Source organism: Zootoca vivipara, chromosome 4, assembly GCF_963506605.1.
Source record: "Zootoca vivipara chromosome 4, rZooViv1.1, whole genome shotgun sequence".
NCBI lineage: Eukaryota > Metazoa > Chordata > Lepidosauria > Squamata > Lacertidae > Zootoca > Zootoca vivipara.
In genome coordinates this window covers 86,468,510-86,492,360 of record NC_083279.1, presented here as the reverse complement: position 1 = coordinate 86,492,360, position 23,851 = coordinate 86,468,510, and the positions used below count along the sequence as shown (strand labels likewise).

At 43.3% G+C, this 23,851-nt stretch overlaps 1 protein-coding gene across 1 annotated transcript; it reads right to left on the bottom strand.

The window, feature by feature from the left end:
- Positions 1–3,706: 3,706 nt before the first annotated feature.
- CCDC82 (coiled-coil domain containing 82) lies at positions 3,707–11,642 on the bottom strand. The gene is made up of 7 exons (XM_035116595.2): positions 11,073–11,642; positions 9,049–9,268; positions 8,799–8,891; positions 8,530–8,654; positions 7,766–7,936; positions 6,058–6,243; positions 3,707–4,419 (listed from the first exon to the last, which is right to left on the bottom strand). Exons 1-7 carry the CDS (start codon positions 11,640–11,642, stop codon positions 4,354–4,356), a joined length of 1,431 nt encoding a protein of 476 aa, XP_034972486.2. The 3' UTR covers positions 3,707–4,353.
- Between the last annotated feature and the right edge of the window lie 12,209 nt (positions 11,643–23,851).

The following is a 23,851-nucleotide window of genomic DNA, read 5'->3' as shown; positions in this document are numbered from 1 at the left end:
GACTGCACGGCGCGGGGGTTGCAGATACACAGGATTTCATTGTGCTCGCATAGAATCTGAGCAGTGGCGGCGGCAGCAGCAGCAGCAGCAAAGCATGAGACTGACGGGGAGCCCTGGCGGAAGGCTGGCACCGTTGCGCGGAAAAAAATAAAATCGCCGTTCCCCGAAATGAAGGGCAAGGAGACGCCTACCGGCCAAACCCTCTCGTTGCAGCGAGCTTCCATTTACTTAAAAAGCCCGCTTTCCCACGTTATGCTCGGGCACTCAAGATCAAATCAGGGGGTGCTGAAATATGTGCATTTCAGAACGCTGACGCTGCGCCCATGGAAGTAAAACCCGACACAGGCCCACGCGCCACCAGGAAGCATAGCCTAGGCTGCTCCTCTACATGTGAATCGGACCTTGCCAGGTGCTTTGGGGGCATAGTAACACTGGTATAGTGCACGCACCTGGAAGGATAGAGCAAGGTGCAGCGTGCACACAAATGGCTTCCCTGTGCAAAATTTCTGCCAAGCTCTTGGAAGATGGCAGTGGAGACTGGATAAAAAGGTGCAGGCAATTTCACATTAACTTTCCTGCCATGCCCGTTAATTCCCAACCCACAAACCTTCAGCAAACAAGATAACTGCTTAAACATTGGAAGCCATTATTTTATAAATTACATAAACTAGGGCTTATGATACTATGTGGGTATATGTACGTGTACACACAAGCTGTTTGCATAGTGATAGCGTTTTCTAACATTATGTTTCAGCAAGCTTGTTGTTTACCCACATTCCTTTTAAAATCCATTATTGGAGGTTGCTGAAATGAGAATATGCTTTTCCTGCAAAAGATGCTGGAGCATTTAATGTTTTTCAGCTGTTTGGCACAAAATACAAGATGCTTTTGAAAAGACATTTGATCTCCAAAACTTTACATGCACCCATATATCATATTGCTGATGACCGAGCCTGTTTAAGAGATGGAAGAAACACTCATTAGAAGCAGCAACAAGCCTTCCACCTGCAAGGTAGGAGGGCTTCCTAAAGCAAGCCTGTAGCTTTTAATCCACAGCCTCTATTTGAGAAACCGATTTTGCTGCCTGTAAATGCAAAAGCACAATACATGACAGTACCATACCTGCCAAGTTGCTGTCGGAGAAATAAGGGACCGGGCGGAAGTAGCAGACCGGAAGTAGCGCTGCTGCCATTTTGGAACTGGGAGGAGCATGCTCAGAAGTGACTTTTGATGCTGCTTTGCCCAGTTCCAAAATGGCCACTGTGCCAGAAGTCACACTGCAGCCATTTTGGAACTGGGCAGAGCAGCATCAAAAGTCGCTTCTGAGCATGCTCCGCCCAGTTCCAAAATGGCCGCTGCGCCAGAATAAACCGGGGGAAAACAAAAAAAAATCCGTTTTTTCAGCTAGGGACAGCTGGAAAAACGGGGATTTCCCGGGGAATACGGGAGACTTGGCAGCTATGGACAGTACTCAGTGTCGGTGGTGGTGAAGACCTAACCCCCAAAGGACACTTGTGAAGGAGAGTAGGCTTGTTTTTTTCCTTTCCCAGACCAATTTGGGTACAACCAGCCTCAAAAGTGCCTGTAGGTGAACTGTCAAGCCTCTTCCAATCAGTGTTAAGCCTCTGTCCTCCTTCCTTGTTAATTTACCAGCTACGCTTGCAGGCTGGTAGGTCAACCCCAAATGCATGAAGCAGTTAGGGGAATAGGCAGGCAAGAGACGGATGGGACATAGTGAAAGAATAGTTTATTTTACAGCTTTATGTAGAGTGCAAGCCTAAGTTATGGTTGATTTTGAAAAGGTGGTGTGTCAGGATAGCGAAGGACACCATGACAAGAATGAAGGGGAGAAGCTTTCCTCTGCAATTCAAAAGCTAGGAGAAACTTGATCGCATCACAGGATGGCTTGCTCTCTTAAGGTGTGAAAACTCCCACGTTTATGCGAAGAGAACTTGATTCATATCTTTTCCTTTTCTTTACACTTAATATGCTTCTATTTACCAAGTGCAAACATGGGTGGGGTTTATGCACAACTTTGTCAAACACAGCAGGCACAGCCGAGCTGTTAAAGCGAACCAGAGCCTTAAGAATGTTAACACTGCACCCAAACTTTACTTTTACTCATCGCAATAAACCTGAATGCATTAAGGAGTTGCACACAGAGAGTCTGTGCACTTGCCTTTCCCACTGTCCCTTAGCCTCGCCTTTCATACCCCTTTAACTGCTGCTGCCCTGCTGCACCTGATAAGAGCTCCGGTGACTGGGTAACTTGTTTACCTGGCAAGTAGATGATGAACATAATATAGGAATCGCCTTATATGCTCAGACTAAAGATCCAGGTAGTCCAAAGTTCTGTTTGCAGACAGATGCCACTAGGAAGCCCACAAGCAAAATGAAAGTTTGTTCTCGGATTATCGCTGCTTCCCAACGTGGAGGTTTCCATTCACATCTGAAGCCCAAAGTTATAATAGATGCAGGAAGTTGACTCAGATCAAGTCAGGCCATTGGTCCATCTAGCTCAGTACTAGCAGCAGCTCCCAAAGGTTTCAGACAGAGGCCTCCTAGTCCTACCTGGAGATGCTGGGGGTTGATCCTGAGACCTTTTGCATGCAAAATAAGATTACCACTGAGCTATAGCCTTTCTGTCCTTACCTAAGGTGACAGGTGGACATGAACAGAGCAGAAACGCCATCTATTCAGCTTATTGGAGAGGAAGAAAGCACACATGTTCATTAAAGACCCCAGCTTACTGTATGTCTGAATCAGAGGTCAGAGGCTCCCTACTCTTCACATTGCCCACAATCGAAAACTGGATGTGTCTCTGATCTGTAATTTATATATATCAAGGCTGCCCAACTCACCTATCCAAGTTAATATACAGGAAGGTTGCTCTGAGTGAACTCTGAACTCCTCTGAAGTATGCACCGGGCCATCATCTCATACACACTTAAGAGCAAAAGCATTTTCCAAGTGTGGATCCTTGTGCAGCAGGCTTGGGAAAGGTCCACGGTTTTCAGAACGAGGAAAATAAAATAAACAGGGCAGTGGGGAAGACACTAAAGTGAGTGAAACAAACCTGAAACAGCCCAATGAGGACCAAGCATGCTCAGTAGCTATAGAACAGGGGTCAGCAAACTTTTTCAGCAGGGGGCCGGTCCACTGTCCCTCAGACCTTGGGGGGGGGGGCAGACTATATTTTTTGGGGAAAATATGAACGGATTCCTATGCCCCACAAATAACCCAGAGATGCATTTTAAATAAAAGGACACATTCTACTCATGTAAAACATGCTGATTCCCGGACCGTCCGCGGGCCGGATTTAGAAGGCAATTGGGCCGCATTCGGCCCCCGGGCCTTAGTTTGGGGATACCTGCTATAGAATATTAGTTGACTGTTGGAGCGGGGGAACCCAGAAAATAGTATATGCATGTGAATCCTGGAAAAGGGCATTGCTGGAACCCTGAGCATGATCATTGCACACTTTAAGACTGTTTTGCAGACCCCACTTGCCAGTAGTCTAACTGAAGCTGCTATCGAACAGTCAGTGTCAAGCTGATGAAGTGAGCATTCATCATATTCCTCGTCTCACAGTTCAAAATGGAAACAGACCCAACTGGGTATCACGTACGGAATGAGCAGAAGCCTCTGCATACCAGTCTTGTAAAGCATCTTCCTTTCCAAATGCTACAGAAATGGAAAACTGATATTGTTAGCAGTGCAAATATATTTATTTCTTTTACCGCTCAGCCGGCTAAATGCAAGTCCATGAATTCTGGGTCTCCAGGATGCATAAACAATGATGGCCTGTTGGTTTTAGAGAGCTAATTTGTTACTGCTCTGTGTCCTGGGGAGTGGGAATGGACCTGGTTTACAGCTGGTTTTAAACACTGTGCTGGGAAAATAGTATGCATATTACAGCTTTGGGCTTCTCACCATGTAGACCTTTCCTCTTTCAAAAAGAATTGAAGCCAAGCATTTTTCATACACTGGTACAATTCACCTGGGCATCACTGCACATAAAATTTCATTTCCTGAATGAACACCCGGGTTATTCAGAGACTGTTTTTCATTTTACATCATTAAGCTGAGCTGCCTGGTGTTCAAGAACACAGAAGAGATGACTTCCACTATAAAAATGTCCTTAGATGATTATTTTGATAATTAAAATGAACCATGAAAAAAAAATACACATTAACTTATTAGTATCCATAACAACATGCAGGCACATTGATTGTCTTGCAGTAGAAAGAAAAACAGCTGGAACGCAGCATGATCTTCAAATACTATCACGAGTCAAGGGAAAGCATGTTTGCAAGTAGATGTCTTCTTTTTTTAAAAAAAATGACGACACACTCAGTCTATTTTCTCATCTTGGAAGTTTTCTGCACTTTCCATGCAGCTCTGAAGTTCAGAATATTGCTTCAAACAAAAGAAAACAAAGTGTCATTTTAGCAGACCTAAATTAAAGGTGGAACTTTTGATGTCCCTTTTAAATTTCATTTGAACACCTATAAACCAATTAAAAAATGCACCTGGTAGCCCAGGCATAGGCAAACTCGGCCCTCCAGATGTTTTGGGACTACAATTCCCATCATCCCTGGCCACTGGTCCTGTTAGCTAGGGATGATGGGAGTTGTAGTCCTAAAACATCTGGAGGGCCGAGTTTGCCTGTGCCTGTGGTAGCCTATTGACAGCCAGTGCAGCTCCCTCAGCAGAAGCCTTATACTGCATGTTGGCAGTGGTATGTCCCAGTCAACAACCTAGCTTCTATACTGGTTTCAGTATATTGGTTTCAGATCACTAATGAATACCCCGCTTTAACAGCAGCACAGTGCACAATTTTGATAGTTACATCACACAAGATTGCACCTGTCAAAATTATCCCTTTTATACAAGTGTGAAAGGGGTGCAAGTCCTGCTCTTTTGGAAACTTTATTGATGGGGCTCATGCAAGACAAATCCCACACCTGCCTATATTGATCTAAATATACCTTTTGCAATACCTGCTACAGCTGGTCTTAAAATTCTCCCAGAAAGGAGCAATCTTGACCCCTAGGACTTTATTTCTTTTAATATAAAGCTGCCTGCTAGAGAAAGCTTTTTAAAAAGCAAACTGCTGTACTCTAGTCTTTAAATTTGCTGAAGTAGTGAAAGTAGCAGTATGACATACTTTTAGCAGGTTAAATAAAGCCTAGCAAGGAGTCTGAACAAAGTGGCACACTTGCCAGGATCAGAGAGGATGCAGCAACCTCTATACAAGGCTCCCTCTCTAATTTTATCCTTTTGTTCACTGCCTAATCAAAAGGACATACTAACAATATTGGAAACAAGTCCAGAATATTCTGTAGTCTTTTAAACAAAATCTCATTGGTTTAAAAACAGGGCTTGCTTTCTAGGATCATGGCATTGGGCAATTATTATGTTGGTACATGTATTCCCAGCAGAAATATGATCCCATTAATCATTAAAGGAGGTACAGCTGGACTAATTTCAAAGCAGGAGCTACTTTCAGTCAACTTTTTCTGCAACTGCACTTTATGAGCACTTAAATTTACCCTTTAGTTTCTTCACCCTCCACACCTGAACGGCCGACAGTTGTGTCCACAAGATACTAAGTGTGGTAAAGGAAAAGGTAAAGGGACCCCTGACTATTAGGTCCAGGCACAGACGACTCTGGGGTTGCGGAGCTCATCTCGCTTTACTGGACGAGGGAGCCGGCGTACAGCTTCCGGGTCATGTGGCCAACATGACTAAGCCGCTTCTGGTGAACCAGAGCAGCGCATGGAAACGCCGTTTACCTTCCCGCTGGAGCGGTACCTATTAATCTACTTGCACTTTGACGTGCTTTCGAACTGCTAGGTTGGCAGGAGCTGGGACCAAACAACAGGAGCTCACCCCGTTGCAGGGATTCAAACTGCCAACCTTCTGATCGGCAAGCACTAGGCTCTGTGGTTTAACCCACAGCGCCACCCGCATCCCTTACTAAGTGCTGTACTGATTATTAATTTCCCCTGCTTTCAAAGCAACAGAATTTGTGCACAATCAATTCTACTGTACCTCTTCAATCCAGCCTTCATTATACCGCTGTGTGAAAACTCTGTTCACTGTATCTTTGACTGGCGCGTCCTGAAATCTGTTGCTTGTCATTACAGAGCAGCAATTCTGATACAGCTTGTATTTAAAATGTTTCAGGTTGTGATAAACTTCAGTACGGTCGCCACACACAATGCCAACCTTCAACGCCTGTATTATTAAAAGGAAAGCTCTTTTACTGAGCAGGTCTTGGGCAATAATGGGCAATGCAATTGTCTCATCAATTAAACAAGTAAGGTATGACAAAACCTGAGCAGGACATTTATCGATATCTAACTGAATCTAACTTCCACACTCGCCACTTTTCTAAAGGCATCACTGGCATCAATGAAAACTGACCCTTTTTTTCCCACTGCTACCCTAAGAATGTCAATTCAGGAAGGCACAGAGGTGATCACTTGCTTTTATCAGTTCTAATACCGGTGCCACCGGGGCTGCGAAATGTTTGAAATAATAAATTAAAAGGATTAAATCTTTGTTGGTATGCACTTATTACCTGTAATTCACAAAGCATACCCTGTTCAACACTAGCTGAATTGCAAGGGAATAGGTTTTAAACAAAAACAAAAACCCTGGTTATAGAACATAAACATTGTAAAGCCTAGGTTTATACAGTAGAACAGTCACACCAGTGTAAATCTAAAGAGTCACTCCACTTGAGAAAGTTAGGGAATATGAAATTAGGAGCCCCACAGGTACACTAGCCCAGTTGAAACTGCACATATGTACAACAGATGTTGTCAACACACCACTGGAGTTTGACAGAATACTCTTGGAAGTATATAATTCTCGCATTGCAAAATCAAAGACTCTGGAGTGCACCAATTCAGTTCCCATGCTTAACTTATTTGTACAACTATCTAAGGCTATCTACTTGGTTTATATATGAAGTCAGATAAACCATTGATCGGTTTACACATATAGTCAAACCAACCCAAGCAGTGTCGATTTATAGGGAATTCTGATGTTCAAGGTTTTAGGGACGATTTTTCACAGATAAATAATATGCCAAGTATACAAGTTACAGTACTGTTATACTGTAAGCCTTGGTCTCTCTAATGGATAGAATTGTACAGTTGGAAGGGAACCTGAGGATCATCTCATCCAACCCCCTGCAATGCAAGGATATGCAGCTGCCCCATATGGGGATCAAACCTGCAACCTTGGCATTATCAGCACCATGATCTAACCAACTGAACTATCTTGTTGACACTATATCTCTACATCTAGATTATATCTAGATCTAGATATACACACAGAGAGAAGATGAATCTAATTTTTAAAAAAATTACACAGAATTTTATGTTAGGATTATTATTTGCAAGTATATTAATTAGCGTATAGACATCAATTATTCATAGTAAAGCTTGCTATATACCGTACTTCTTGATAGAATGTAGTTTTAAGGATATCATTATGATCAGCTTGTTTATAAACAAGCACTATAGAGGAAATTTCTCATAGCCATCTGGGATTTTCGAGTATTATATACTTAGCCACTAATACAAGCACAGAAATCTTTGAAACCACTGCCAAAAACCAATTACTCAAAAGTAGACTAAAAAGAAGCACGAGGCTAAAAAATATTAACATCAACGTCACACAAAAAATTATGCAATGCATTTAAAATTTTTGGTTCTTAGCAGTTTTGTAGCCTGGGAACAAAATTTACCTGCTTGTCATGTGACATGAAGTCGTCTACTTGCATTGTCTTACTATCGTACGAATTCCCTGACAGAATCACTGTGAACCTACAGTACCTCTGCAGTTCACAGGCCTGACAGGAACGTTGCTCTGCATTTCCCGAAACTATGCGGACGACAGGATAACTATCCACCCGTTCCTGGAAAAAAAGATATCAGGTTGGAAATTTTGCTGGTCACTTGTTCCACAGAATCAACTATTGCAATTCAATAATACTAAACATTCATATATTTATCTGTTTAATTTCAACTGCTTGGTTAAGGACCACAGAGCTCTTAATTATTAGAGTAGGCAAGTGTATTGTCTATTAATTGCACAAACGGGTGGAAGGAAGTCTGCCGCTGCACACAGCTGACACAGGATAAAGAAAGGTTTAATCACCTGTATTCTTACACTTCACTAAAATGCCTAACGATGAGAATTAAATTCTTCCTGAGGCTTTTCCCCATTGGAGAGTCTGCTAAGCCCTGCACTTTGAATACAGGTTTGCAGTCATATTCCTTTGTTCATTAACCCACACACATGGGTCTATAGAGGAGTAGATATAATTAATACATCCTCTTCCAATTCCCATCAGTTTTCAGTCCAGTGTTCCAACCTGTCAGTTTCACTTTGATGCTATCTTCTATAACATGGTGTTACCTATCCCTATCAACTTCAAGCCATCTGCACATCTGAAAGGCACTTCCTCATCAAAGTAATTTTTAAGAACATTGAACAATACCCTAATACCTTATAACGTTCTTTCCAGCGACTTCTCGCCACTAAATTGTCAAGACGAGGTTGAACAAAATCATTGTCGAAGTAACAAAGGGAAGTCAACATTTCTTTTGCATACTTCTTTTGCCTTCTCCCTGCTGTTGGAAAGAGGAGGAAATCAAATCGTCATATGCTTGGTTAGCTTCACAAAGCAACGTATAGTAGCACACTTATTTGCTTCAATAATAATTTAAAAAGGTGATTAAAAAGGCTTTTGATTAAGAAAATCCACATTTGCTCACCATATAATGACATCAAAAAGTTATTGTCAACTGCGTTGATGAGAAACGCCTTTACAACTCTTTGGAAATGGACAAAATGATCAACATGGGCCACTGTAAGAAATAAAAATATCAGTACCGGTATGGTTGTCAGACGGATGATTTACATGAGTTACCTACATGGAAAAAATAATGTTTGGTGGGGCTCTAATAAATGTTGTATTGTGGCAGTACACAAGTGATGTTAACAGGATTTTTATTTTAACCTTACAGGATGGAATGCACTTCTGCAGCAATGTGCCTGACATAGCTTGCTTTTTCTTTTGTGACTGGCTCTTGTCTTCCTCAGAGTTTTCTTGTTCCAACTCTTCCTCCTCCTCCTCAACTATGAAATCTTTCATACTGTCAACCTCAGATGCATCACTGATTTCAGCTGGTGTGAGAGATGAATGGCAAGAATCATCTTCTATTATCACATCCTCTTCAGGATCCTGGTGACATTAAGAAGCAGAGGCTTATTTGAATCCTTTATTTAAATTCATTTGTGTTACCATAACATATTCTTAATAATAATTAACTTTCCATATTGCCCATCATTCAAGGATTACAGGGCAGTTTAGAATATAAACACACAAAACTATATAACATAATAACAAAAAAACAACAACACCCCCCCAACCCCAGTTTAAAAGGCCATAGATGGTTTAATCAGCCAAAGGCTTGGGAGAAGAGGAACATTTTCACCCAGCGCCTCAAGATATGTAATGAAGGAGTGAGGCAAGCCTCCCTGATGACAGCATTCACAAATAGTAAAGGGTAAAGGGACCCCTGACCATTAGGCCCAGTCGTGACCGACTCTGGGGTTGTGGCACTCATCTCGCTTTATTGGCCGAGGGAGCTGGCATACAGCTTCCAGGTCATGTGGCCAGCATGACTAAGCCACTTCTGGTGAACCAGAGCAGCACACGGAAACACTGTTTACCTTCCTGCTGTAGCGGTACCTATTTATCTACTTGCACTTTGACGTGCTTTTGAACTGCTAGGTTGGTAGGAGCTGGGAGCGAGAAACAGGAGCTCGTCCCGTTGTGGGGATTCGAACCACCGACCTTCCGATCGGCAAGCCCTAGGCTCAGTGGTTTAGACCACAGCGCTACCCGCATCACAAACGGTAAGCCACTGCAAAAAAGGCTGCTTCTCATGCTGCCACCTTTCTGACCTCTCGCAGAGGAGGCACATGAAGAAGGGCATCAGAGGATGAGTGCAGGGTCCAGATCAGTTCATTTAGTTGCAGTCGAAATTATTCAACCCTCATTTCAAATCAGGTTTATTAACAAAATTTACAGACTTTCAGCTTTTTGCAATGAACAAATCAAACAAAAGTACAGTGGTGCCTCGCTTAACGAATTCCCTGCTTAACGCAAATTTCCGCTTAACGAAAGGATTTTTCAAGCAGAGCTTGCCTCGCTAGACCAGTGTTTCCCAACCTTGTGCCTCCAGTTGTTTTCGGACTACAATTCCCATCATTCATGACCACTGGTCTTGCTAGCTAGGGATGATGGGAATTGTAGTCTCAAAACATCTGGAGGCACAAGGTTGGGAAACACTGCGCTAGACGAATGCGTTTTACGAAAATTTCGTCTAGCGAATCGCAGTTTCCCATAGGAATGCATTGAAATTCAATTAATGCGTTCCTATGGGCAAAAAAAAAGTCGAAAAAAATCAGTGCATTCCTATGGGATTCGCTAGACGAATTTTTCGCTATAAGAAAAGACCCGTGGAACGAATTAATTTCGTCTAGCGAGGCACCACTGTAATTGAAATAGCTCAACACAACACATGCTTCAAGTGGTTTGAAGCATATGGTATTTTACACACACACACACACTTTTAAAAGCACTGGAAAACCGCTCCCAAACACCCATCACCACCCAAGGTAGGGTAATAGTCCATGACTACGTTCAACAATTGAATTAGCATCACTGCCTTGATGCAAAAAGGTGCCTGTATAATTTCAGATAACTTGTCCTAGCTTGGGAAGTAGAAGCCAAAATGCAGGTCAGTCACCTTCCTGTTTTCAGTAAAGTTATTGCCATAACAAAACCAGAGCCAAGTCAATATTATTTCTGGTTCAGGGACTGGGTCTAGTAGTACCGGTATACTGTATGAGTTCCTGCAATAAGTAGCAGCAGTTCCTTTTTACTTTTAGCATTTTCCAACAAAAGTTCTCACAAGCACCAAATCTGCACGAGAACAGCAAGCACGATGATACATTCTGCAAATGAATAAAAAATGTACCTCATGACATTCACTGAGGCCGGAACCTCGAGTAGATTGCCGTCGGGAAAGTTCCTGCAGTTTCATTAGCCTGTCTTGTTTTCTCTTTGCTTCTTTTTCTGCAGGTGATGTGTGTTCAGCGGACAAGTCGTTCTCGTCGATTATGCAACTGCGTTTGGCAAACACTTTCCTAACAATCTCGCTATTGTCACTATCGTCGCTGTCATACAGTACAGTTCTCCGAGACTTCTTGCGTTTCCCAAGGTTGATGCTTTCTTCATCTGCGTCCTCTACTGCTGCACAATCACCACCCGTCTCAACATCTGGAAGGCCACCTGCGTTAACCGAAGTTTCATCTTTATCGTCATTGTGTATGGGTTCATCTTTCTCTCTCTCATCTGAATCATCATCTGAACTGCTTTCAAGTTCTTTTTCTGATGCTGATGTAATTTCGTCACTCTCTTCCTCGCTATTAATCAATATACTACTTCTCTTAGTTCGCTGCCAGTCAATCCGAGATTTGGCTACTGGTTCTTTTCCTCTTGTATTTCTCCTCGTTTCATATCTTCTGCTTTCGGGATTTGGTTCCATAAGGACTTACTAAGAAATAAAATGAAAATGTAGTTGTGAATTCAGGGAACTGCAGGCTTGGATAATAATAGAAAGTGGGATTCCCCTAACCTGAGACTTAAATTTAATAAGTTAAATTGTGGGGAAGTTGAAAAATTTCTTCTGTTTTATCTTGCGGAGCCAGTGGAACCTTATAAGTAATGTTTTAAAATAATACCATTGCAGCCGATCTATACTGCTGGGAATCTCTTAGAACCAAGATTCAAAAAAGTTATAGGAAGCAATGGTGCCATTGTGACCACATTTGACTGAATTACTAAAAATGCATCATTCTTAAGAACTGATGTTGCAAAAGTAACACTGCAGAATACAGAATTTACCAGCTCCAGTCTGCGATCTGACAAGCATTTTGCTGAGTCCAGCAACGCTCTGGCAATACTTTTAGTGAGCTCACTTGCATCAGATTCCTCTTTGTCCACACCAAGTTAAATCAGCTAGCAAATATTTGAAAACACACTCACGACCACAAAATTAAGGAAGAGATAAGGGTGAAAGTGCTGAGAAGCCTGTTTCAGTTAATGCAAATCTTCTATTTTAAGAAGTCCATACAGCTCAAAGTGAAAGTTCCAAATCAGCTGCTGTGGTGGCATTTCCTGCCAGAAATGTACAATGATTAGAGAAATTAATTAATTACAAATTAAATTAATTACAAAATTTAATTTTTTAAAAATTATATTGATTACAAAACAGAAAATGGGTGATACCTCCTCACACTCATTGTCACTCTCCTGCTTTGTACCTCTCCATGCTTCATTGGGCTAAGTAATTATTAAGTGTGAGCTCCTAAATATAAAAAAAATTAAATACAGTAAAAAAAACCTGCTCTTTTGGAGTCAGCTGAATGTTGGAAGATTCAGGAAAGACAGAAGAAAATCCTTCTCCTAGTAGCGCATAAACTATGGACCTTGACCCTACAGGAGGCAGTGATGACCAACAGCTTGGATGGCTTTGAAAGAAGATCGGGGGAAAATAATGGGAGGATAAGGCTATCAATGGCTACTAGCCACAGTTTCCATGTTAAGCCTCTGCTGTCAGAGCCACTGTGCCGCTGATTGCCAGTTGCTGGAAATCACAGGAGGGGAGAGTGCTGTTCCACTCAGGTCCTGCTTCCAGATTTCCCACAAGCACCTGGTTGGCCACTGTGAGAACAGGATGCTGGGAAAGATGGGCCATTGGCCTGATCCAGCAGCTCTCCTTGTGTTCTTATGCCCTGCTGATCAACATCCAATGTGTTTTCTTTTAAAGTTCAGCTCAATTCTTACTTCAAACTTGCAAGATAAAACAGGGGCAATAGCCATTCTGCAACAAATGACACGAGGAATAAAATAAGCTGAGCATAAATCCTATATAATAAAGTGCAAGTGTCTCTGCGTCCAGTATTCCCTGTGTCCCTGGGTTTGCGCTACTGCGCATGTGCCCCACGGACACAGGGATTGGACGCAGAGACTTGGAACGCACACTTGTGCGCGTGCTCTCCCCACCCCCCCACCTCTCTGCCAACTGCTGCTTCCTTTGCCGCCACCGCAGAAAGAGGCCAAATCGCAGCCTTCTCCTGGGCGTCCGCTGCCCTGCTGGGCTCAGCGGAGCGCCCCGATGAAGCGGCGGCCGTGGGAGGGGCTAAACGGCCCCCCCACGCACCGCCGCCAAAAGAGGCCGAATCGCGGCCTTCTCCTGGGCGCCCGCTGGCCAGCTGGGCGCTCAAATTAAGGCCTGCAGTCAAGCCATCTGAACCCTTACAATTGTTATAAGAATTTTAAGGTCACACACACGTATATATGTGTATGTGTGTGTGTATATACGCACAGTATATATATATATATATATATGAATGATACACTGCATATATAAACCACATGTCTGAAACTTCACAGAAAAAAAGTCCTGAACAAATTGACCTCAAATATGTCTCTGCAAGGTCAAAGTGGGAAACCTCCCCATTGTCTCTTTCCTCACAAATCCTGTCTTAAGGGCACATTTAAGATATGAATAGGGTGTGAGCCTGTGACTTGGCTCAGGAACTAAGTATTTATCATTACAAAAGACTGGCCAGGCTCCCCAGGTAATCCAGTCAAATGACCATTGACAGGTAACCTGCCAGACAGGATAAAAATGCACTCAGATTTCTGTTGTAGACTGCCTTTTCTGTGATGTAGGTATGATGTATCTGGGTGGTGGTCTTGGGCTACCCTCCTTCTGTGATGTATCTATGATGTTTCTGGGGGTGGTCTTGGACTCCAGGGCGGGGAATTTAAAATTTCTATATAAGAGCTTGCACACCTTTGTTCTGGGTCTCTTCCCCCCCCCTCCTGTGTGTGTGTGTGGGGGGAGCACCCTGTTGCAACAGCTTTTAATAAAGATCAGGCTTAATTAGCCGCCTTGCTTTTCACTAGAATTCTGGTCTGGTCTCTGGAGAAGGACCCCTTTTAACTCTTATAACACAACCATTATTCCAGCTCAACCTTCATTACTACCCTATCTAGAACCCAGTCAGAATCCCACTTCTTTAAATAAATGACCTTGCTTTCAAAACAATTATTTTCCCACTGTGTTTGTTTGATTTATACACATCTTCTCAAAACAGATGATTTATTTTTATACGTGTATTAATGCAAACTGCTTTGGGAGACTCGCTTGGTAAGCTCTAATGGGTCATGGTCAGGTTTTTAGCTTAGCCTGACCGTGCCTTTTGCATATTTTTTTAGAGCATTAATATACTCTTGCCTTTCCCACCATTTTCAGTTCCCCAGGGCAGCTCACAACCAAAATGCAAAGCATCTGTAACAAGCAAAAAATAAAATTACATCATCCCACTGGAAGCAAAAAAATTAGTCCTTCCTCCCTGATTCCTACACTTTTTAAGCAGAGGTTGGATGGCCATCTGTCATCGATGCTTTAGTTGAGATTCTTGTATTTCAGGGGGCTGGACTAGATGATCCTTGAGATCCCTACCCCTAGGAGTCTTAAGATTCCTGTTGACAAGCCTACCTAGATTACTTAGAAAGCTGGGCGGATTATAATCTCCTTTACAATTTTAACTTTTTGTGTGTTTTAAAACAATACGTTTTTCTCTCTCTTAAATTTCTATACAGCCCTTCTTTAGAGGATCACAGGGCGGATTAGGGACACATGGGGTTGTGAAATGTAAGGTTGTGAATTTCTGCTGGTTTCACTTGCTTTTGTCTACTGGAAACCTCTTTTGAGGTTTTATATATTTTTTTAAAAAAATCAAGCGGTGGAATTAATTTATGAAAAAACAATAAGGGAATCTGTGGGGAGTGGAGTAAGGAAGTGCCGGCCCTTGCAGCTTTCCTCAGCTTTCACCACATGCTCAGAGGTACTCCTGGTCCTGGCTGCGTTTGAAACTACAGACTGAAACTCCATAGCTGCCAAGTTTTTCCTTTTCTCGCGAGGAAGCCTATTCAGCATAATGGAATTTCCCTTAAAAAAAGGGATACCTTGGCAGCTATGCACCTCGAGGGCTATGTGTGGCCTTTATTAATTTCTCTGTGCGTGGTTTCTGTTTCGTTCAAAGCCAATGGCCACTGAACTGAGCTTCCTCTTCCCAGCGCCCTCAGACAGATCCAGCCAGAGTCCGTCCTCGAATTCCCGCGCTCTGGAGCAACCCCACCCCGTCCCCTCTCTCTCTTTTTCCCGAGCGCGCCCTTTTCCTCTCCCTCTTACCTGAGAGGCGCCAAAGCTACGCGCACATACTAATAGCGGAGGCGGGGCGCTGAAAAGCCACGCCCGCCGCCACAAACTGCGTATTGTTTTTTCTTTATACAGTACTTTTGGTCCCGCCTCCTACGCTGCGGCCCGCGATTGGCCGCACTTTCCCGCCGGGATCGGCCGCTCCCTGCCCCACCTCCTCACGTTTATTTTTGCGCGCTGACGCACAGCCCGTGGGCGCCGCGCGACGGCCTAACCGGCTTTCGCCCCACCCGCTCGCGTTCCTTTTCCCGCTCCCCTCCGTAGAGTTGATAATGGTAGAGACGCGCAATGTGATTAAGCTTCCGGGTTCACATTGGAAACCATTCCCCCGGGTTGTTGGTTTTTTTTTGGGGGGGGGGTGCGTGTGCGCGCGCGCGACGGTAACATTGCAAACATGCACGGGTGTCCCCCCCTCCCCTTTGAGGAAGAAAGAGATAAAAGGTAGCACACAAACCAGGTTTTATTTACAGGTAGGTAGCCGTGTTGGTCTGAGTCGAAGCAAAATAAAAAAATTCCTTCAGTAGCACCTTAAAGACCAACTAAGTTTATATTTTGGTATGAGCCTTCGTGTGCATGCACACTTCTTCAGATACACTAGACAGGTTTTATTTAATATTATTATCGATTATTGATTAAATTTGTATACCGCCCTTCATCTGTAGATCTCAGGGCGGTTCAAAACATCACATTACAAATAAAAAACCCACAAAATAGATGATAATAATACGGAGCAATAATAATAATATGCTTTCAAAGCACAATATTATCTGATGCAGGAATTTTAGCCATTCATTCCTAAATTTGCACGAGCAACCGAGTAATTTCGTTGTTCCCGCAAGGGGGACAATGACAATAAAGATGTCTTATCTAACCTGAACTGTAGCTAAAAAACTGAGGGCGCAAATGCCATGCAAATCAGTGTCCTATTTAGGGATTATGTACTGTATTTCTTCTCCTTTCTTGTTTTGGCAATGCACAAGAGATCGCCTTGAATTTGGCACTCACTGGCGGTGCATTTTTTTTTCATTTAAATAAATAAAACCAAAATGAAAATAAGTTTGAGTTAGAAACTGCGCGGTGTGGACAATTGCAGATATATTAAAATTTTGAAATACTCCAGTGTTTGGATCAGGCAGCTGTCTCCAGCCCCGGAGAGAAAACCACACACAGATATTTGGAGTTATTTGGAGTTTTCTCTATTCAGCCGCGCGGTGACGCTGCTGCCCTGCTATTTCGATTGCAGCACCCTTTTCCAGGTTGCTGCTTTAATAAGTGGCAACGAGCTCCTTTCTCACTTGGGTTAGCGGGCTGGAGCTAGTAGTGGATGGATTTGCGGGTGAAATAGGCAGCAAAATATTCAAGCCGCTGGAACAGCTGCAAGAAAGGAGGAGGGAGGAAATAAAGCAAGGAAAAAGAAACAATAGGCAAAAATATAATTTGTTAGTTACATTTCCACGCTGCTCATGTCCAAAGTCCTCAGAGTGGTTTGCAAACTATTAAAAACAGGAAATACAACCAGAAGCATTTAAAAATAGGATAAGACAACTGCGGCTCATCGTGAACTTCTCCCTTGTTCTCTTAGAAAGGCACCCAGAGGTGCTGCAGCTGAGCTCTGGTGAGTTCCAGCTGAAAAAAGCTCTGCTTCCCAAGGATGATATATAATGAAACTGGGGTTAACCTAAACAGATTTTTGGGGTCCACTTCAGTCCTGGGATCTTAAGAGGGGATTCCGCAGCAGAAAGGGAGTGCTAAAATGTTCACAACCAGAAATGTTCATAGCCAGGTCTGTGAAGCATTTGCTTTGTAATGTAAGCTAGAGCAACAAATTGCCACAGAAAATCAACAGGTGGAGATCCTTCTGGAATTATTACTATTACTATTATTATTTAATTGTTAAATTTGTATACCGCTTTCCAGCGTGGTTCACAACATAAAAATGCTGGATAAAAAACACAAAATACATAATAAAAGCAAGAAACCAAAACAAACCTATTACCTCCCCCCCCCCAACACATTTAAAAGGGTATCAGATGTTAATCAGCCAAAGGCCTGGTTGAAGAGGCAAGTATTTGCCTAGTACCTAAATGTTTATCATAAAGATGCTTTTACTTCCCCCCTCCCCTAGCTGGAGGTGAGCAAAGTGCTTGCGGGTGAGAGGGAACTAATGGGCCTGGCAGTGTTGAAACTGGCCTGGCAAAGTGACACAAAGACCTAATTTAGGGCTCATCCACACTGCCGCTCTGGCTCGGAGCGGCTTCCCGCTTGTCTTGTGCTTTCTAGGCAAAGGCCCATGCCCTTCTGCTTTCTCCCGGAGAACCCACTCTTTAGCACTAAATTGGAACAAACAGCAATCGGTGGAAAACCTGATTACTGTTTGTTCAGCACCAAAGCATGGGGTTTCCTGGGGGAGACGGCGAGGCAAACGGAGGTCTGAGTAAATGCTTCGTCTCCAAGATAACCCAAAGCTATTGCTTAGATGCCTCCGCTCTTGAAATCTGATGGGGTCTGATGGGATATTAGTGCTGTGACCTTTCGTATCCTGCTCTTGTCTGTATACATGCACAAATAAACCTGATATCACAAAAATCGACAACAGCAATACCAAGGGCGGTGGGGTGTTAAGAATTAAAATTAAGATTTGTACTGTTGGGAACAATATACTGTGATTTGCCCAGCAGGTGGCATATGAAACCTACATACTGAGGGGTGGGGGTGGGGGAACATAGAAAACAGCAACTCTACACAACTTTTCTCGCCTGCTCATTGCTGGTGTGATTATTAATTAACACATCCCACTTACGTTTTCATCGGGCGGTGGCAAAATTAGGTCATTGTGACCTTGATGAATTAAAAACGTGTAGAAGCATTAAGGAAATGCCAGAAGCCACAACTGTTGCCTAGAGCTGTTGCTCCCTTCACACCTTTTTCCTCCTGGGGATTGCTATGATCAATAAGATTTATTTTTCAGGAAGTAAATTGCAAATTGCATAGGTTGCGATGCAAGTTATACCTCTTCTCTGGTAGCAGCGTGGTGAGTGGGAGATAATTTATGCTTTACAGGTGTCAGGGTTAGAGAGAGAGAGAGAGAGAGAGCATGCCACATGGCAAATGGATGGTTTTGCAGTACTTTTCTGTGTGCATTTTTCAAAGGCGATGGCTGGTGGCAAAATGTGGCATTTATCAAACACATGGCAGGAGCAATCCTGCTCCCTCAGAAGTGGCCTAAATGCACGGTGATCTGTTTGACCTCCTGATCGTTATCTCAAATCTATCAAAAATAAATAAATAAAAACAAAGTGGGTCCCAGGTGCCAAAGGTATAATGGCTTGCACTGGCCGCCCAAAGACATTGTTTTCCACAATCAGCTTGTGACCTGACCTTGTGATGTGTGCATATTTATTCTAAAATAAGCCTCAGAGAACTGAATGCAATTTCCCTCCCTCCCTCCGCAAAAATGTGGCATTGCCTTACCCAAAATTAGGACAAAGGAGGGCACAGATGTGCATAATATTCACATATGCTAAATGTACCTGTCGTGGGCACCCAGTTGCCCCTTTTTAGACTCGTCTACCCATGTACTATCTGAAACCAAAGGGTGTATTGGTTGCCCAATGTGAACTTTTTTCCAGCTTTCCTACCCCACTATAATGTCCAAATGGCTGCCTTATACTGAGTCAGTGCATGGGCCCACCTAGCTCAATATTGACAGCACTGGCTGGCAGCAGCTATCTCCCAGCCCTAACTGGGGTGGCTGGGGATTGAACCAGGGAACTTTTCTACCACTGAGCTACGGTGCTTTCCCATTATGGAGCTTGCAGACTAAGCTCCTCATACAGAGCAGTGGACCCCACAGTGTTGGGTGCTAGAATCAACCCTGCTTTCCACATTGTCTGTCTAGGAGCCTCTGTTTATTGCAAATGATTCTGGATCCAAGCGCACAAAACTCACGCAGGGCATTGGCCAGACCTTTTGAGCCACGCTCAACAGAAGATTGGGAACAGTAGACACATTTCCTCCTAGAGAAGCTTTTTTTTTTTTTTGTAATCTTCTCCCTAGAAGCCCAGATAAGCTTCCAATAACCCGAGGGTTCCTGGAACAAAATGTGAAAACTGCTGCAATAGAGAAGGTCCCGTGTCTCTAATTCTTGTGTAGAACAAGTGTGCTCTGGCACATTCAACTTGGGTTGCTACCACTTTTGGTCCTTCACCTGCAATAGCAATACAAAATTCACCCCAATCTTCTGAACCTCTTACCAAACCATTTAAGGAGTCCTCTCCACCTTTGCATCTCATCACTCTAGCCAGGGTTACCGACCTCTTTTCCACAGACAACCTATAACTTTAATAACTTGCCAAATAGACAGAAAGCACCAGGTTAAAGTATTTCCATTGCTACCCTCGGTTTCTAGGAAAACTTTGCCTGCGTATTAGAAACGGCTTTAATGGGCGCAGAGAACTCTGCCCACTGGAAAAGTGGCAACCTTCCAGGAAACGCGAAAGCCCATTACTGCTTACAAAGCAGCAAATTATGATCTGCGTTACTGTGTTGTCTTTGCACAAGGAGAACGTTCTGAAAAGATGTTAGGTGACAGGCGAACGGTGACTTCTGCGATGCTTCCATTTGTATCAGAAGACGGCTTAGAGAAAGCTTTAACAGTGTGGCTAGTAAGATATGCAAGCTTCTGCCAAAGCACATTTTATTCTAGCTGCCGTCAAATCAGAGTAGAGGACCCCTTTTGAGATTGAGGGGCCACATTCCCTCTTGAGAAAGCTTCTGAGGACCACATGTTAGTGGTGATAGGGGTCAGAAGCAAAAGTAGATGTGAATATTATTTTAGGACAGTAAGCCAGGTGTGGACAGAAGGTAGATTGTAATCTCCTGGCAGATCTCTGGATGATTTTTTTTGTGTGTGTGTTTTTTAAATTCCCGGTTGTTTAGATGATAGGAGAAACAAGATGAATGAACAAGCATGAATCAAACCCTCCAGCTTTTAGTTAAGTTTTATGGTTCTAGCTCCATTGTTTTAAAGGTTTTTAAGTTTTTTAAACGTTTTACAGCTTAGGCTTATTGCTGCACCATTCTTCCCAACCAGTTGTTTAACAACGGCATTTATTTCCTTTAATTAAGAGGCTGTATATCCTGCCCTTCCAGTGTAAAGGCAACTCTTATAAGAAGCATTAAGAAACAAGAACATGCATTTGGAAGAAAAAAAAGGCTACTAGAATCCTTGATCTCTAGTAACTCTGAGGTAGATTTTGTGTAGGCCCTTCTTCATGTGCCTCTTCCACAAGTGGTCCAGAGGGTGGCAACACGAGAACGGGGCCTTTTCTGCAGTGGCTCCTCGTTTGTGGAAAACTCTTCCCAGGGAGGTTTGGTAGGTGCATTTATTATACACCTTTAGGCGCCAGGAGAAAAATGTTCCTCTTTAACCAGGCCTTTGGCCGATTGACATTTGATGCCCTTTTAAAATGTGTTGTGGAAGGGGGGATTATTGAGTTGTCTTTTTCGTTTTCGTTTTTATTATGTATTTTGTGTTTTTGATATTGTGGTTTTATGTTGTGACCCGCCTTGAGATCTATGGGAATAGGGCAGTATACAAATGCTTCTTCTTCTTTGGTGATCACTTGTAGCCGAGTAATATTGTCTTCCATGAAACAACGTCTTAACAGTGAGTCCACAAGTGAGTGTGGAGGCCAATTCTGGATCCACACGTCCTTCCACTGTGGGGACATAGGTTTCCAGACAGGAGTTGATCACGGTGAGGGTTTGCCAAACATTGTTGTTGTTGTTGTTCTAGAAAAAGAGGTTCTGGAACCCACCATGAACACCTCCCTCATTCTCTTGGAATAGCAATGGCACCCACCTGAGACATGCCAGGACTGAATTCCTGTGAGTTCCCCCTGTAAAAAAGCCATGGTGGTGATAATAATAATGATAATAATTATTATTTATTTATTATTTATACCCCGCCCATCTGGCCAGGTTCCCCCAGCCACTCTGGGCGGCTTCCAACAAAATATTAAAATGCAGAAAACCATCAAACATTAAAAGCTTCCCTAAACAGGGCTGCCTTAAGATGCCTTCTAAGGGTCTGGTAATTGTTGTTCTCTTTGACCTCTTGTGGGAGGGCATTCCACAGGGTGGGTGCCACTACCGAGAAGGCCCTCTGCCTGGTTCCCTGTAACTTGGCTTCTCGTAGTGAGGGAACCGCCAGAAGGCCCTCGGCGCTGGATCTCAGTGTCCAGGCTGAACGGTGGGGGTGGAGACGCTCCTTCAGGTATACTGGACCGAGGCCGTTTAGGGCTTTAAAGGTCAGCACCAACACTTTGATGAAGCATCAACACTTGATGAAGAAGCTATTTGTGTTTGCATGGGAAGGCAGCATGTGGGGAGAGGGGCTTATCTCTTCCCTCCCCGGCATGATTATCGCATGCTTCTCCTCCACCCACACAGCTATGAAGCATTATGAGAAAAAAAAGGTCCAATTAAATGATAAAAAACTTGTATATATGTCACTGCTGGCTACATATACACCAAATATCTAGCTTGGCCCGTATCCTGTCATCTCCTGCAACCAGGCTGTGTACACACACACACACACACACACACACACACACACACACGTTGTTCAAAAAGCAAAATCTCGCCATTTTTTCTTCTTTCCCATTTTCTTGTCCATTCCACTTTCAAACTCCCCGAGCAATAAAGTTTCCGTCAAATCTCTTGGGGATGGAAGTGGGAGAGACTATTGCATAATTTAATAGTTCTCACTGTTTTTCAAAAGACTTTTCACACCATCTTTGGCAACACATTAGTTCCACATCTAGCGCAATTGGCGGCTGCTTCAGGATGAAATGGCGAGAAGACAGAGATAAAATAGACAGAGTGAGAAGAGCAAATGGCTGCTCACATTTGCTGCAGGCAATCTCCAGATTCGCTAGATCCTGCTCTGAAAGGTGAGGAAAACCAGGAAAAAAATTCTCTGTCTCTCTCTTTCTCCATTTTCTTCTTTATAAGATGAACTTTGGCAGCAATGAATCTTTGGCCTTGTATACTTAATGCGAATTGACTGGGGAATGTGCATAAATGATGGCTATTGTGCACATTCACCAGGAGCGTTGGTGCACATACCGGTATTAATAGGGAGCTGTGCACAACTTATTTGTTCAATGGGTGATAGCCAACTAAGTCATAGATTAGATCTATTGAAATCAATAGACTTCCGTTACTTACATCAATGGACTTAAGTCAGTTTCAAAGCATTTTTTCCATGTATGATTAGTGTTGGATCATTCAATATGTAACCAGTTGTTATGAAGAGGAAAATATTTTTTATTCATTACACAGAATATGCACTTTGACTGGGCAATAGGAAAAGCTACCTTTGAAGGTGACCCGGAAACTGCAATTAATCCAGAATGCGGCAGCTAGACTGGTGACTGGGAGCGGCCGCCGAGACCACATAACACCGGTCCTGAAAGACCTACATTGGCTCCCAGTACGTTTCCGAGCACAATTCAAAGTGTTGGTGCTGACCTTTAAAGCCCTAAATGGCCTCGGTCCAGTATACCTGAAGGAGCATCTCCTCCCCCATCGTTCTGCCCGGACACTGAGATCCAGCGCCGAGGGCCTTCTGGCGGTTCCCTCGCTACGAGAAGCCAAGTTACAGGGAACCAGGCAGAGGGCCTTCTCGGTAGTGGCACCCACCCTGCGGAATGCCCTCCCACCAGAGGTCAAAGAGAATAACAATCACCAGACCTTTAGAAGGCATCTTAAGGCAGCCCTGTTTAGGGAAGCTTTTAATGTTTGATGAATTTCTGTATTTTAATATTTTGTTGGAAGGCACCCAGAGTGGCTGGGGGAACCCGGCCAGATGGTCGGGGTATAAATAATAAATTATTATATTATTATTATATCTTGAGACTGACGTCTGAGTAAGATCACTTAGTCAATGGAACTTACATGGGTAGAATTGCAGTGTACGACAAACAGAAATGTACAGTTCTAGGTTTTGCTAATGCCCCCACTCACTTCGGCTCGCTACATTAATTTTTTCCCCGTACAGTGGTACCTCGAGTTACAAACGCCTCAGGTTACAAACGCTTCTGGTTACAAACTCCGCTAACCTGGAAGAGTTACCTCGAGTTGAGAACTTTGCCCCAGGATGAGAAGGGAAATCGTGTTCTGGCGGTGCAGCGGCAGCAAGAGTGAAAGCACGCCTGTAGTTAAGAACAGTTTCAGGTTAAGAACGGACCTCCGGAATGAATTAAGTTAGTAACTAGGGGTACCACTGTACATGCCTCACAAGATGAATTTAATTTGTTCCGCGAGTCGATTCGTTTTTGAGAAAAATTCGTCTTGCGAATCGCGGTTTCCCATAGGAATGCACTGAAATTTCTTTTTTTGCCCATAGGAACGCATTAATTAAATTTCAATGCATTCCTATGGGAAACCGCGATTTG